This window comes from Sapajus apella, unplaced genomic scaffold (genome assembly GCF_009761245.1).
Source record: "Sapajus apella isolate SASKATOON/1434 unplaced genomic scaffold, GSC_monkey_1.0 scaffold231, whole genome shotgun sequence".
Taxonomy (NCBI): domain Eukaryota; kingdom Metazoa; phylum Chordata; class Mammalia; order Primates; family Cebidae; genus Sapajus; species Sapajus apella.
In genome coordinates this window covers 85293-101541 of record NW_022437171.1, presented here as the reverse complement: position 1 = coordinate 101541, position 16249 = coordinate 85293, and the positions used below count along the sequence as shown (strand labels likewise).

Sequence of the window (16249 nt, the reverse complement as noted above, 5' to 3'; positions counted from 1 at the left end):
TTTTTTTTTTTTTGAGACGGAGTTTCGCTCTTGTTACCCAGGCTGGAGTGCAATGACGCGATTTCGGCTCACCTGCAACCTCTGCCTCCTGGCTTCAGGCAATTCTGCCTCAGCCTCCTGAGTAGCTGGGATTACAGGCACACGCCACCATGCCCAGCTAATTTTTTGTATTTTTTAGGAGAGATGGGGTTTCACCATGTTGACCAGGATGGTCTTGATCTCTTGACCTCGTGATCCACCCACCTCGGCCTCCCAAAGTGCTGGGATTACAGGCCACCGTTGGCTGGGCTTCTAAGGGCTACACCTCATACCCCTGAGCTGAGGCAGCCCAACTTGTGCTCTCCAGTGTGGCTAGGCTCTTGGGCTGTGCTTTCACACAAAACCCTCCACCTTCAAGGTCCACTTCCCTCTGGCAGCCATCCTAGCCAAAGCCAGCAGGCCAGGGCTCCAGGCTCCAGCAGTTTGCCTGTGTGGTGGTTGATTGTCTGTGGGTTCCTTCTACATCCTGGTGCCACGTGGACGATCCTTCTTTCCTCCCATACTTCTGAGTCCTCCCTTAGGGGTGCAGTGGTGGCTGGGACAAATGAGGGCTCTGCCCATGATAAGCAAAGTTGCCATCCACTGGAAGGGACATATGCATGGGGCCGTGGGTGTGAGTGAGGGGAGGCTAGGGACGATCTTTGTCCTGAGAGCAGCAGTGGACAGCTACATGAGATTAGAAAGAATATTCAGTGGCGTACAGACGGGTGGGCAGAGGTCTGAGACATTTAGGAGGTCCTGGGGGCTTCGGGGGGCAGCATCCAGGTGGTGCTTTTCCTGTACAGAGGTGGCACATGGGGGTGGGGAGCAGGTCTGGGAGAAGGAGAAAGGTGATGGAATTTGAGATCCTGTTTGTGGCCTCCATCCAACTGAGGTGAGTGTCCCCTCCAGCCCAGGGGGTCAGTGCCTCTAAAGCCAGGAGCTGGGCTGGGACCAGATTCTGCAGCCGCTGGTAACTCTGCTGGCCTCTACTGGGAGCAGCAATCTGGATCCTCCGTGGGAGGACCCCAGCACTAGGAGGGCCCTGCTCAGGTAAGGGCTCTGCCCAGGCTGAGCTGCCGAGAAGTGGTTGGCTTGTTTACTTGTCCCCAAGTAGTGTTTGCATTGATGCCCCCACTGGCTCTACTTCTCTTCCAACCTACCCCGCCTCCCTCCTGCACCAGCACGGCTGAATGAGGGGCTTGCTCCTCCCCATCCCACTCTCTGCCTGTGCCAGCCTGGTGATGCCCCCCTCCAAGTCCCCTGCTCCAAGCCCCCTCCAGCCCCACCCTTCCTGGCTATCTGGCCACACCTGGAGAGTCTACTTGCCCTTCCTCCTCAGTGAGCCTGTGGCCGCATGTGGCCTGCTCCCCAAAGAATGCAGATGCCCTCTTTCTGCTCATGCCTTCTGCCAGCTCTCAGGTCCCCAAAAGACACATCCTCACTGGGACCTGGCTACACACGGGACATTTGTGCGCAACCTCCCAGCTCCTTGGGCCTAAGAGTGGTTCTGCCCCAGTTGCCCCTGGTAGACACCCTACTGCTTCCCAGTCCAAGTCCAGCTTCCCTGCTGGCTCCCTAGGACCTGTCCCTGTCTTGCTCCCTTCCCACACCTTCCCTCTGTTCTGTGCTGTCACCGACCTTGCCTGATGCAGGAGTTCCCGCTCTCCAGCCCCAACCTCTCCTGGAGGTCCGACAGCCGTCTCCAGCAGAATCTATCACCCAGGCTCCCCCAGCCCCCTTCACTCCTCAGTGAGGAGGACTGCAGGGTTTCCACCCCGGGGGTCTCCCTGTGTCTACCTCCACTTCCTACGGCAGTCCACAGCCAGGTCATTCTACCTCTTCTACATCTCTCCCATCCGTCCCTACGGAGACCCCTTCCCCCCAGGCTTCAGATCCGGACCGAGTCTACCACAGGCCTCAAGCATCCTGCTCAGTCCGCCCCTTGGGCGCTTTGAGTGCGCCTGAGTGCTCAGGGGGAGCTGACCGCACATCCCAGCACTACAAGGGCTTCGCGGTGGGGTGCCGTGGAGTTGGCTTTCGGCTTCGACTTGGGCCGTCGGCGACCCCCACTCCCTTGGCCAGTTCCGAGGCGCTAGGGGCGGGGGTGGGCTTGCGGAGTCGCGTCCGTGTCCCCCACCCGCCTTGCCGTCCTCGGCCTGGCTACGCAGTGGGCGCGCAGAGACGGCTGCTTCAGTAGACGTCTAGGGAGCAGAGGGAAAGGCACGGGAACCGAGGATTCCTCGGGTAGCTTCCCTGCTCTCCAGCGCTCGGCTGGCCTCCTCTAAGTTCGCCCCCAAGTTTGCGAGCGGCCGCATGGGGGCGGGGGCTGCGCGGAGGGGCGGTGGCGAGGCCGGAGGGTGGGGTCTGGCGCGCGGGGCGGGCGCTGCCGCCTGGCCGGCCGCGGCTGGCCCGGGATCAGGGAGCCGATGTGGAATTTCCTGCCCGGCCCGGCGCCCCTCCTGCCGCCCCCCGCCCGGCCTCGCACTCCGCTTCCGGCCGCTCTTGCCGCGGCCGCACCCGCGCCCGCGCCCGCCCCGCGCCTGCCCCGCGCCGCATGGAGGGCGCAGGGCCCCGGGCAGCCGGGCCGGCGCGGCGCCGGGGAGCCGGGGGGCCGCCGTCACCACTGCTGCTGCTGTTGCTGCTCTGGCTGCTGCCCGACCCCGCGGCGCCCCAGGAACTGAACCCTCGCGGCCGCAACGTGTGCCGCGCTCCCGGGTAGGAGCCGGCCTGGCTGGGGGAGGGGGCCGAGAGGGACGCTCGGGGCAGCGGAGTGGCGGTGCCTGGCATTGGGAGGGGTTCCCGGGACCTCCCTACGCCAAGCGTGGGCCCCTTCGGCTCCCTCACCGACACGTCCAGGCCCAGCCTCGGCCATGGGCCACGACAGAGCATCCGAGGATACCCTGGAGGAGAAGTCACCTGAGGGGAGGACCTGTGCCGTGGTCACCCAGGGGATAACACGCGTTGTCCGAGATGTCAGGGAAGACCTGGAAAAAGGGACCCTTTGCTGAGTTGTGAAGGCCACGGGGAAAAGCCGGGAAAGGGCGTTCAAGCAAAAGGAACAGCACATGCGAAAGCCCCGCACTAGTGCGACTGGAGCCGGGAGTGTGAGGAGAAAGGTCGGGGGAAGAGGAGCGGTGCTAGCGGGGAGGTGGGAGCCGGAGAGGTCCTGGAGCCAGCCAGCCTTGGAAAGACAGATTCGTGTCTTAGAACGGGCGCAGGTTGGGAGGGTGGTGACCGAGGCGAGCGTCGAGAAACCGGCGCTCAAAGTGGACCAGAAGCGGGAGGCGGAAGCACTGTGACAGGCACAGGGTACGGGAGGATGTGGGAACCCTGGCGACAATCAGTGGGGATACTGGATGCAAGAAGGGGCCGCGCAAAGGTGGGGCGCCGGCTGGGAAAGCCAGTGTGGGACAGGCAGGGGACAGGCCCGGCCGGTGAGGGGCAAACCCGGGAGCTTGCACAGAGGGTAGAGAGCGGCGGCCGGACGCCGGGAATTGGGAGCTAGGGTCAGGAGAGCCGGTGACCTGGCCAAAGGCCACGGCAAGGTAAAGGGGATCTCCACGCAGGGGCGAGGAGCGGGCGTGTGGGGGCGCCTTGGCACAGACTGGGGGCGCCGCACGGGCTGGCAGCTGCAGAGGCGACCGCCAGGCTCCTGGCTGAGTCGCGTCGGGGCGCCTGGGCCGCGGAGCCCGGGCAAGCCGAGTCCAGAAGCTCGGCGCCGCAGACAAGGGGCTGCAAGGGGGCCGCGCGGGGTTTCCGAACTCTGGTCCCGAGGCGCGCAGACCCCTCCCCGCTGCGAGCCCCGCCTCCGGGGCGGGGGCCGGCCTGGCCCGCCATCTGCTTCGCATCGATGCCGCCGCCGCCGACTCCCGGGCCTCCCCGGCCCCAGGAATGCAGCGGCGGCGGCGGCGGGCGGGGCGGTGCCTGGAGAGGGGGAGGGCGCGATCGCCGCGGGCTCTGTCTACTCACTCCAGCTCTCCTTCCCTGGCGGTCCCGGGTCCAGGGATAGGGGTCGGGTGGCAGGCTCTAGCTATCCGGAGCCTGAGAGTCCTTTGCTCCTCTCCCTTGTCTGCAGACCTCCCAGGAGGCGCCTGCTCCAGGAACCGAGAGCCCGGATTTGGGTTCCGATCCTGGTGCCACCCCTACCCAGCTGTGTGGATTTGGGCAAGTCGTTTGACTTCTCTGGGCCTGACTCCACTTCTGTAAAGTATGATTAGTGATCACACACACACACACATATCCCGTGGGGCTAAGTGGGGATCGTTGTGGTCATGGGTGGCAAGGGTTGATAGGAAGGACAGCCACTCTGGGCACTGCCCACCTGGGATCTGGGCCATGTCTTCGTTGCCCTCCCACGCCTTGCAAGGCTTCCATCAGCCCTTCCCTTTCCTGGGAGACAAGGGGATGCCGAGAGGATAGTGTAGAGCCGGTAAAAATCCCATGCACCTACCGTTTGCTAGGCCTGTGTTGGTGTAGGGAGACAGTGGTGGAGACCCTGACCCTGTAGCAGGGGAGACATGCAGTCCAGAAAAGCAAGTGTGTCTAGACATCTAGCAAGAGCTGGGAGGTGTTGAGCTGGGGAGTGCTGTATCCTTTAGTGGAGAGCACGGAGATCCTGTGGGTGTCTGGGGCAAGGTTCCCAAGGCAGAGGGCCTGTGGAAGTACAGGAAGGATCCCGGGGCTGGGCAGAGTCCAGGAGGGGCTGGCGGAGGAGTTGCCAGAGAGTGAGGGTAGGTAGGCCACTGTGGGCTGTCACTGCTTTGAAGACTTGGACTTTTCCCCTGAGGGCCAAGGGAACCCCTGGGGGCTCTGCGCAGAGGAAGGTGGGATCTGACCAAAATTGGCTGCCAGGTGGCAAACACTTCACACCCTGGGGGGCAGAGGGTGGAAGCTGGGGCCAGTTACAAAAAGCCAGGGAGATGGAGGGTGGCTCTCACAAGGCTGTGACAGGGAAATGGGAAGTGATCCCATTTTAGATGTTGTTTGGAAGCTAGAGGTCAGAGGTTTTTTTTTTTTTTTTCCCCTCAATGGATCTGGTGTGGGCAAGAAAGAGGAGTCAGAGATGCCTCTCCAGGTGTCAGCCTCCCAGCCTGAAAGGACAGGCCGGGGTTACCTGAGACAGGGAACGCTCAGGGCACACGGAGGTCAAGAGTTCAGGTTTGGGCTGGTTGAGAATGAGACCCATGAGGTCTCCCTCTGGTGACATCGTCGAGTGGGCAGTTGGATTTGTGAGAGCAAATTGGGCAGTTGGAGAGGCCTGCTGGAGGGTCCAAGGTGTTGTCAGTGTTCAGTGAGCTTCCCGAGGGAGCTATTGTAGACAGAAGAGAGATCTGAGGATGGGGACAGAAACCAGAGTAAAGGTGTCCAGTGGGGCAGGAGGAGGGCTGGGCATGTGTGGTGTCTCAAGGATACGGTAGGCAGAGAAGCCTTTCTGTCTGGATTTGGGGAAGAACAGGGACAGGTATGGGCACCACGAGCCAACTTGAAGATGTGAGAACTCACGGTGGGTTTGAATCACAGAAGAAATATTGATCTATGAGGGAGAAGCCTACAGCCTGTCTTGCTTGCTGAGGGGCCTCGGCCCAGCCTATCGCCTGCTCCTCAGGGTCTTGCCAACTTACAGAGCAAGCGTGGGAGCGGCCCTGCAGCAGGCCATCTTCCACCTGTCTGTGTAAGATCTTCAGAGAGTGGGCTTGCCACCACCACCTGGCCTTTTCTACCAGCCTTTCCAAGAAGGAAAGCCTCTTGTTCTCAGTGAACCCAAATGGGCTCTGTCTTGCTGGTGAGTATTAGCTCTGCTGGGGTTAGGCCTAGGATGACCCAGTGCACTCAGAGGCACTGCAGCCTGCCCTCAGGATTCCTCGTGCTTAGTACGTGCCATAGGTCTTGGTGCTTTCTCTCTCTTTCTCTCTCTCACCTATTTCTAGCTCTAGCTCTCTTTTGAGACAGGGTTTCGCTCTGTCACCCAGACTGCAGAGCAGCAGTGCCATCACAGCTCACTGCAGCCTCAAACTGCTTGGGCTCAAGTGATCTTCCTCTTGCCTCAGCTTCCTGAGTAGCTGGGACTACAGATACATGCCACCATGCCTGGCTTAGAACATCTTGGCTCTCTTATCTTCCTGCCAAACCCGTGGGCCCTACTTTATAGCTAAGGAGCCTGAAGCTGAGAAGTTATGCTCCGTGCCTGAGGTCACACAGCAAGTGACAAACCCAGACATCAAACCCAGCTGAGTGTGACCCTAAAACTAGGCTCCTAGCCACAGAGCCTCATGTCCAGGGCAGAAGGGGGTTCGTGCTTCTGGGTCAATTCCAGCAGGCCACCTGACAAGGCTCCCCACAGAAGGAACACCTGCAGAGGCTCTCCATCTAGTGACCACGGTTCAGAAGCAGACACAAGTGGATGGGTGATGGCCAGCAGACCTGGGTCTCTGTGCATATGGGCACCTCGGTTCCCCCTAGGTCAGGGCTGGGTGGGTGGAGACAGTGGGAGCAGGGGCCAGAAAAAGCCAGGCCTTTGTATTGCTGTCTCTGGTTTCCAGTTTTGTTTGTGGAAAATACACTGGACCGGTTCCCCAAAGTTTGGGACTTTATGGTCCTGTTCGCCAGGTCCCATCTTTGGCCTGAAAGAGAACCAAGCCTTGCTCAGGAGGAGGGGCATGGAGGCCTCAGTGCTCTATGCAGGGGGTGGAATTCTGTCTAGCTGGGGAATGGCTGGGGCATCCTCTGCAGCCTGGGCAGGAGCATGCCAGGTGCGTACTACCCTGAAATGTGTGGCGTGGGCCAGTCTAGCCCATCCCGCTAGGGTCTTCAGGCTTCCTCCCAAACTCCTCCCACCATTATATCCTGGTTCTAGATTCAGATGCTGAATCCAAGCCTGAAGCATGCTCCTTTTGTCTAAAGTGTGAATGGCCGTTACGTGCCTTTAGGATTGAGGTGAAGTTCTGGGTTAGCTGGGACCCTAGGAACCTGCAGCCTTGGTGACTCTTCCTTCTCAGCCTCCTCTGGCCTTGCATGTAACCCCAGCTCATTCCCTCCGAACCCCTCCAGTCATCCATCATGGCTTCACTCAGGGAGGGCTTCCAAACCTTTGTGCCCACATACCCCGTCCACCCAGGGTTTTAGAGGTTGTGCTCTCCTCAAGTGCTGCGGTTAGAAAGAACCGTCTACTCTGTAAAGCCAAATCAAATGGAACAAGAGAAAGGCAATCAGCATAAACAGGCCTGGCAAGGTGGCTCACACCTATAATCTCAGCACTTTGGGAGGCCAAGGCAGGCAGATCACTTGAGGTCAGGCGTTCGAGACCAGCCTGGCCGACATGGAGAAACCCCATCTTTAATAAAAATACAAAAATTAGCTGGGTGTGGTGGCGAGTGAGTATAGCCCCAGCTTCTTGGGAGGCTGAGGCAGGAGAATCGCTTGAACCTGGGAGGCAGATGTTGCAGTGAGCTGAGATCGTGCCACTGCACTCCACCCTGGGTGACAGAGCAAGACTGTTTCAAAAACGACAACAAAAGCATAAACAGATGCTCTGGTAGTTCTTTCCTACACCCTGGTGCCCTGAGCCCTGGTGCCATAGTTTGACTTTCTTTCTGCACATGGAGGACTCCCAGTGTGCCTTCTCCTTCCCTAGTAGCTGGGTGGGCCTCACCCGACCTCCCTCCAGAAGGCCCTCTGCCAAGTGGTCACCTCACCATCTACATGCCACTCCCCACCCCTGCCCAGAGGCTGGCCCCCCCGCTGGAGCTCGGCCCTAACTGGGCATCCAGCTGTATCTCTGTGACCCAGACAGTCCTGGTGCTGTCCTGGTCATGTCACATCATGTCACCTCTGGATCTGTGACACCCATTAGGCCGGACCCTCCACTTGGAGGGATGCCCTAGACCCCCATATTTGAGCAGGTCCTGAGGCCCAGGGTCCTCTCCCTGGCCATTACCTCACTGCTGTCCTTCCTGGGACTCCAAGGCCACTTCTCAGGCCTAGTGGCAGAGAAGGCTGAGAAGGAAGAGCCACCGAGGCTGCAGGTTCCTAGTGGCTGTGGGAAGAAGGCACAAAGGAGTTAGGTGAGATGGGGCAGGAGTACTGGGCTGGAAAGTTCTTGGAGGTCAGGTCTGTTTGTGGCAATCTTCCACCGCCAGACGACATTGCCTGGCAGGGCCTCAGTAACCAACCCTCTAGGTCGGGAGTGCAGCAGCAGAGGTAGGGAGGCTGTGCGGAGGCTGCCGAGAAGCCCTGAGCCGAGCTGGCTCAGGTAGGGGCGTCGGGCTCAGATGTCCTCCCTCTACTCACAGCTCCCAGGTGCCCACGTGCTGCGCTGGCTGGAGACAGCAGGGGGACGAATGTGGGATTGGTGAGTGGGTCATCCCGGGGACCTGGGGCGGGGGCGGGGGCGGGGCTAGGACGTGCAGCAGCTCTGGCCCGTCTACTCTACAGCTGTGTGTGAAGGCAACTCCACGTGCTCGGAGAACGAGGTGTGCGTGCGGCCTGGCGAGTGCCGCTGCCGCCACGGCTACTTCGGTGCCAACTGCGACACCAGTGAGCGTGGGGTCGGGCGGGTACTGGGCGGTGGGGCGGAATCCTGGAGAGGTGGGGCGGAGGCCGGTGTGGGGCGGGGTCGGATCCGCCTTCCGGGCGGTCTCCCGACATGGAGGCTGGAGTGCGGGACTCGGGCAGGTTCCGGCTGGCTGAGGGCGCCTACTCAAGCACCGGGACTTCCACCCCCTCCACTCCTCCCCTGCAGAGTGCCCGCGCCAGTTCTGGGGCCCCGACTGCAAGGAGCTGTGTAGCTGCCACCCACACGGGCAGTGCGAGGACGTGACAGGCCAGTGTACTTGTCACGCGCGGCGCTGGGGCGCGCGCTGCGAGCATGCGTGCCAGTGCCAGCACGGCACGTGCCACCCGCGTAGCGGCGCGTGCCGCTGCGAGCCCGGCTGGTGGGGCGCTCAGTGCGCCAGCGCGTGCTACTGCAGCGCCACGTCGCGCTGCGACCCACAGACTGGCGCCTGCCTGTGCCACGCGGGCTGGTGGGGCCGCAGCTGCAACAACCAGTGCGCCTGCAACTCGTCTCCCTGCGAGCAGCAGAGCGGCCGCTGTCAGTGCCGTGAGCGTACGTTCGGCGCGCGCTGCGATCGCTACTGCCAGTGCTTCCGCGGCCGCTGCCACCCTGTGGACGGCACGTGTGCCTGCGAGCCGGGCTACCGCGGCAAGTACTGTCGCGAGCCGTGCCCCGCCGGCTTCTACGGCTTGGGCTGTCGCCGCCGGTAAGCGCGGTCTCTCGGCCACGGAGGGAGGAGGGGGGAAGGAGGGGCCGCCGATGGGGGCGGGGGTGAGGTGGGTCCCAGCCTTCCCTAGCCTTCGACCCCTCCCCCAGGTGTGGCCAGTGCAAGGGCCAGCAGCCGTGCACCGTGGCCGAGGGCCGCTGCCTGACGTGCGAACCTGGCTGGAACGGAACCAAGTGCGACCAGCCTTGCGCCCCCGGATTCTATGGCGAGGGCTGCAGCCACCGCTGTCCGCCGTGCCGCGACGGGCATGCCTGTAACCACGTCACGGGCAAGTGTACGCGCTGCAACGCGGGCTGGATCGGCGACCGGTGAGCAGCCCTGCCTGCGTTGGCCCAGACACGCAGTCCCTGGCCCTGCCTCCCCTACGAAGGCCCTCTGCCCAGGGCACTGTGGTCCGTTTGCCTCCATTTCTGTGACGCCTCCTTCCCTCTTTCCAAGGTGCGAGACCAAGTGTAGTAATGGCACTTACGGCGAGGACTGCGCCTTTGTGTGCGCCGACTGCGGCAGCGGCCACTGCGACTTCCAGTCGGGGCGCTGCCTATGCAGCCCTGGCGTCCACGGGCCCCAGTGAGTGCCCCGGGACTGGGAAGGGGTTGGGGGCCTGTACCCATCACAGAGGGGGATCCAGGCAGACCCCAGGGGCCAACTAGAGGTGGCCTCTCCACCCTAGGCTGGGTTATCACCTCAGCCTTGGTCCCCCCGCTAAGGGGTGACAGTAGGCTCTTTGGAGGCAGTTTCCTGCCTGGGTGTGGGGGAGCCCACATTCAGGGCAGGATCTGGTGACCAGTCCAACCTGTGGTCAGTGGGCTCTTGAGGTGACCCCGAGTTGGTGTAGAAGGACCAAAGACCTCCATGTACAGCCACGGGTCTATTTGGCAGCCCCTCTTCCCATCCACACGAGTCAGCCCCAGAAGTGGGCGCCCCCAGGCCCCTCCACTGGTTGAGCAACATTCTTTACCAAAACATCCACCACCCAGTGTGTGCCACAGGCGGGGCTGGGCTTCAACCCCTAGACGAGGTATGGAACTAGAGAGACGGGCTCTGGGACACTGGACCCTGGGCCCTGGCCACGGGTGAGGAGCGAGGGTAGGGTGTATCCTGGGGGTCGGCTGCGGCCTGCCATGACCCCATGTTCTGGCAGCTGTAACGTGACGTGCCCGCCCGGACTCCACGGCGTGGACTGTGCTCAGGCCTGCAGCTGCCACGAGGACTCGTGCGACCCGGTCACTGGTGCCTGCCACCTAGGTAAGTGGATGAGGGGTGTTCCGTCAAGGAATGCAGGGGGTGCCAGAAACCGCGCTGACCCCACAACCCCCTACAGAGACCAACCAGCGCAAGGGCGTGATGGGCGCGGGCGCGCTGCTCGTCCTGCTCGTCTGCCTGCTGCTCTCGCTGCTCGGCTGCTGCTGCGCTTGCCGCGGCAAGGACCCTGCGCGCAGGTGAGGCCAGATACTGTTCCGCTTTCGCCTGGGTTCAGTCCGCACCCTCGCGGTGCCACTGAACCCAGACCCTGTCCTTCCCCGCCCCCCGCCCGGGACGGGGCCCCGCCCCTTCGTGGCTAGGCTCTGGCCGAGATCTAATCGTCCCTGGACCCCGCCCCAGACGCGGCCCCGCTTCTCGGTGCTCAGCTCCGGCCGAGCTCTGATCGCCCCTGGGCCCCGCCCCGGCCCCGCCCCTTCGCTGAGACCCCGCCCCCACAGGGAGCTCTCGCTTGGGAGGAAGAAGGCGCCGCACCGACTGTGCGGACGCTTCAGTCGCATCAGCATGAAGCTGCCCCGGATCCCGCTCCGCAGGCAGAAATTACCCAAAGTCGTAGGTAAGGATGATGGCGCGGCGTCATACATCTCGACGCAGGAAGCTGCTGGGAAACGGGTGTGAGGGAGTCCAAGTCTCAGTGAGGAAATGGGGGACCTTGAATGTTGACGTGCGTGGGCGCGGGGAGGTCCGACCAGAGGGAAGGAAAGGGGTGTTGTTGAGGCCGAGGCCGGGTAGGAAGGCAGGAGTCCTAGGTGTGCAGGCAGATGAGGGCGTGTGTCAGAAGCGTTGGCCCTGAGAGCGATCGCATCAGGGGTGTGCGGACATCTGGACCCTGCAGGCTCCCCCAGTCTGTAGGAGAATGCTGTATATCCGGAGCAGAGCTGCAGGGCAATGCGTGGGCACGTGGGCCTGGGAGTGCCCTGCCCCAAGGAGAGGACCCGCCCTCCTGCCTGCATCCCCAGCAGTACCCAGAGCTCCTCCTGGAAAGTGGGCAGACTGGTCCCCAACCACCAACAGGGTGCCGGATGTGTGCCGCTTTTCTTCGTGCTCACACCTGGGTGGACCCTCTTTTCCTCTTTTCCACTTGTTTCTAAAGATGGAGGGGAAGGGGTCTCAGTCTCGGGAGATGAAGGAAACAGCTGAGAAAGCTTCCTGGCCCACCTAGCAGCATGGCATCTGTGGACACAGGTGTGGGGAGTGGATCCCACATCTCTCTGTGGAATGGAGGCCAGGCCAGCCAGCTTCTGGGGCTCCCTGTTGTGGGGTCTGCATCTCTGGAGGCCAGGCCTGGGATGCAGCTTGCTGAGATGGGCTGAGCAAAAGGGCAGCCCTGCCACTGCACATTCGGGCTCAGAAGTGCTCCAAGGCTCCCTGGGTCCTACAAAGCAGGGCATAAAACAGGGCTTGGAGGCCTTGGTGGCCTGTCCCAGCCAGGTGTCTTCTCCAGCCCCATCTCCCACCTTTCTGGCCTTTCCCCAACACATCGGCCCAACCTTTTCCAGCTCCCTGGCTGCACACACTTGCCTTGCACCTTAACATATGTGCCCACGTCTCTTTTCTGGGTTCAACCCTACCCATTCTCCAGTCCTGGCCCAGTGTCACTCTACCTGTTTAGTTGCCTGTGCTCCCTTGCAGTCCAAGGGTAGGGCTGGTCTTGGTCACTCAACATTTGTGACAGCAGGGGCTAATGAGGGCATAGGCTGGGGCAGTGTGGACCCCTGGCAGCTCTGTCTCATCCTTCCCCAGTGGCCCACCACGACCTGGATAACACACTCAACTGCAGCTTCCTGGAGCCACCCTCAGGGCTGGAGCAGCCCTCGCCATCCTGGTCCTCTCGAGCCTCCTTCTCCTCATTTGACACCACTGACGAAGGCCCTGTGTACTGTGTACCCCATGAGGGTGAGTAAGGCCCTGCTTGGGCATCACTCCAGCCCAGTGAAATGTTCCCATGGAAAAGCTCTCTGCACTCTGGACGGGAGAGGGGCAGGCAGCATGGAGAGGAAGGGCATGACCATGCTGATACCTGAGGGCTGGCCACAGAGCTGAGACCACAGAGCTGGACTTTGTGCTGTTCAGTGCCAGAGTAGGTTGTGGGGAGATGGCTGAGCCACAGCCTAGGGTTGCCTCTGGGGGAAAGTAGGCAGGGAGAAGTTTCCGGGCTTAGGTAGAGGGTGGCAGAGGAGACATGAGGAAGGAATCCTCAGAGTATGGGGGTGCACCTTCAAATTTCACCTGCAGCCTTGGATCCACAGATAGCAGAAAGGAGCCTAATAGGCTGGGATTCTGCCTCGTCTCCTCCCTTGACCGTGTGTGCCCCCAGATACCCTGGGCAGGTGACCAACTTGAAGTCTCAGAAGCCTTTCTTTTTTTTTTTTTTTTGAGAGGGAGTCTTGCTCTGCTCTGTCATTCAGTCTGGAGTACAATGGTGAGATCGCCATTCACCGCAACCTCCACCTGGGTTCAAGCAATTCTTCTGCCTAAGCCTCCCGAGTAGCTGGGATTACAGGTGCCTACCACCACGCCCAGCTAATATTTGTATTTTTGTAGAGACGGGGTTTCACCATGTTGGCCAGGCTGGTCTCAAACTCCTTACCTCAGGTGATACTGCCTGAGCCTCCCAAAGTGCTAGGATTACAGGCATGAGGCACCGCGCCCGGCTAGAAGCCTTGTCTCTTAAAGGATAATGGACCCCCGCCCTTGGGGACGTTCCAGCATCAAATTCGATGATGCAGGCTCCCAAGGCTGGAGGGTTGTCGGGGCAGGGCTGCCAGGCCAGGCCAGGTCAAGGTTGGGCTTCAGTCCAGGAATGCGCCTATCACTCCCCAGCAGTCAGCTGCACAGCCTGAGGCTCTGAACTACATGTGTACTTGGTGCTCTGTGCCAGGCACGTCTGGGTGTCAGTGTGACACAGAGCCAAGAGCGTGGGTAGAGGAGGGAAGGTGAAGATTTGCGTTTGGAGGTTGGAGCCCCTAAAGCTATTCCTGAAGGCTGCCACCGCCCTGCTCTTCCCTTGCCAGAGGCACCAGCGGAGAGCCGGGACCCCGAAGTCCCCACCGTCCCTGCCGAGACGCCGGCGCCGTCCCCCGTGCCCTTGACCACTCCAGCGTCCGCCGAGGAGGCGATGCCCCTCCCTGCGTCTTCCGACAGCGAGCGGTCGGCGTCCAGCGTGGAGGGGCCCGGCGGCGCTCTGTACGCGCGCGTGGCCCGACGCGAGGCCCGGCCGGCCCGGGCCCGGGGCGAGGTTGGGGGCCTGTCGCTGTCACCATCGCCTGAGCGCAGGAAACCGCCGCCACCTGACCCCGCCACCAAGCCTAAGGTGTCCTGGATCCACAGCAAGCACAGCGCCGCTGCAGCTGGCTGCGCGCCCTCGCCACCGCCGCCCGGCCCCGAGGCCGCGCCCAGCCCCAGCAAGAGGAAACGGACGCCCAGCGACAAATCGGCTCAGCCGGTCGATCACGGCAGCCCCCGGACCCGCGACCCGACGCCGCGGCCCCTAGGGCTGGCCGAGGAGGCGACGGCCCTCGCTGCGCCCTCGCCGCCCAGGGCCAGAGCGCGGGGCCGCGGCCCCGGCCTCTTGGAGCCCACGGACGCCGGCGGTTCCCCGCGAAGTGCGCCCGAGGCTGCTTCCATGCTGGCAGCGGAGCTGCGCGGCAAGACTCGCAGCCTGGGCCGCGCCGAGGGGGCACTGGGCGCGCAGGGCCCCCGGGAAAAGCCGGCGCCCCCGCAGAAAGCCAAGCGTTCGGTGCCGCAAGCCTCGCCCGCCCGCGCGCCCCCAGCGGCCGAAACCCAGGGGCCTGAGAAGGCGGCGACCGACGTGCCCGCGCCCGAGATCCCCCGGAAGAAGACCCCCATCCAAAAGCCGCCGCGCAAGAAGAGCAGGGAGGCGGCGGGCGAGCTGGGCAGGGCAGGCGCGCCCACCCTGTAGCTGGCCCTCCCCCAGCTTCGCCTCGCAGCCTGCCACCCCGCGCTCGGCGCCGCCCGCACCTCCCACGCGCTTGGGCACGGGCGGCCTCCCATTGGCCGAGCACCGGGTGCTTAGCGGAGGTTGCGTCTCATTGGCTCAGGTCCCGCAGCCGCTCCTGGACTGGAGAGGTGCGCTCAGGCGGGAAGGCACCATCCGGTTAGTCGAGGCCTGACAGGCGCTTAGCGAGCGACTCCCTCCCCATTGGCTGGGTTATGGAGCGCTCCTACCAGCCGGCGTCTCATTGGCCAACGAGGGAGAGTTACACCTAAAGACTGCCTCTTACTGGCCACCACTAGAGCACTTGGTTGGGGTTGCCTTCTCATTGGCTGAGGCCGGAAGCACTTCTGCCCGGGCTGCCTCTCCTTGGCCAGGGCCTGGCGCCTCTGGCTGGAGGCTCCCTCCCTGGGCAGTAGCAGTACCGCCCAGGGCTACTTCCAGTGGCGGGGCTCCCGGGCATCTGGTTGACCCAGCCTGGGGAGGAGGGCTGGTCTCCGCTCCTCAGGGGCTCAGTCCGTCCCACCCGCTTCCCTTCCCTGGCGCCCCGAGCCCCCGGCCCCTCAGCTGTCAGCTGGTTTTGATGGCCTCCCACTGCCCCACACACCGCGGGACCTTCAGGGGCGACTCCAGTGGCCTGAGAAGATGTATTTATAGGCCCCCAGCAGGGCTGCTCCCACCCCGGCCGGTGCCCCAGGATGGGCTCCTCCCGGCGGGGGCTTGGCCAAAGCTTTCTTAATAAAGTGCCTTTCCCCTGGTGCTCGGATCCCTTCCTGTTTGTGGGCTTCGAGCAAAGAGGCCCCCGAAGTAACTTCGTGTGACGGCCTGTCCTGCACTCACCCCCACCCCTCACCTCAGCAGGGAGCCCTGGAGCCCAGGCGTGGGTCTCCTGGGATCAGGGTGGAAGTGGGCTGCGTCAGCCCGCCCATGCTTCATTTGCTTATCAAGTTTGCTGCCGCACTCCGGCCTGCGCCATCCTGGACTGGTCACCGGGAAGAAGGCTGGGCAGGGGCGGATCAGGCAGAGGCCCCGACTGAGAGGGACAGGCCGTGGGCCTGCCTCCGATCCAGGCCTTCTCCCCTGGCGGCTGCTGTTTAACTTGGGCCTCACAGCTGTTGGTGGCAGCGTGCTGGGGGTTCAGAGGCTCAGGCCAGGGGGCCGCGGGCGCTGACTCCAGCCGCGTCTCCTCCAGCACAAACAAGCCGGTCTCCTGCCGCACAGAGCCCTGCTGTCTGCCTCAACGGGTTCCTTGTCCTCAGCCGGAAACTCTCCTGCCTGCCAGCCCCGCCTGCTGCTCCAGGAGGTTGAGGGAGATGGAGGGAGCACCCGGCGCCCCTAAGCCAGCTCTTGCTGCCTGGCCATCTGTCTGTGACCATCTGTGCCACAAGGCCTCACTGCTACTGACCAGCCTATCCTGAGCAGGGTCATCCTCCTGGGCAGGCCTCCTAAGTGACCCTCCTAAGCCGCAGACCCTCACCTTCCATGGCCTCTGGCGTCCCCACACTAAGTTCCCCTCCCCCCTGTCTGGGCCCCTCCCGCCTCCCGCCTCCCGCCTCCCGCCTCCCGCCTCTGCCCTGTGGGCCTCTTCCTGTTCTCCTGCATCTCCTCATCTTTTGGTGCCCAGCTCAAAGTCTTTCCCTGCTGCCAGGATCTTCCCTTCTCCCTGCAGCCGCCGCACAGCACTCATCCGTGTCACCTGGCAGCGTGGGGCTCTTGTCCTGGCCACGCTCTCATC

The 16249-nt window shown here is 62.8% G+C and overlaps 1 protein-coding gene across 1 annotated transcript; it reads left to right on the top strand.

Annotated features, from left to right (window-relative positions):
• The first annotated feature begins 2510 nt into the window (after positions 1 to 2510).
• SCARF2 (scavenger receptor class F member 2) lies at positions 2511 to 15274 on the top strand. The gene is made up of 11 exons (XM_032271405.1): positions 2511 to 2736; positions 8310 to 8368; positions 8452 to 8553; positions 8759 to 9278; positions 9389 to 9607; positions 9738 to 9866; positions 10441 to 10544; positions 10621 to 10738; positions 11000 to 11115; positions 12303 to 12455; positions 13574 to 15274. Exons 1-11 carry the CDS (start codon positions 2576 to 2578, stop codon positions 14479 to 14481), a joined length of 2589 nt encoding a protein of 862 aa, XP_032127296.1. The 5' UTR covers positions 2511 to 2575; the 3' UTR covers positions 14482 to 15274.
• The last annotated feature ends 975 nt before the right edge of the window (positions 15275 to 16249 follow it).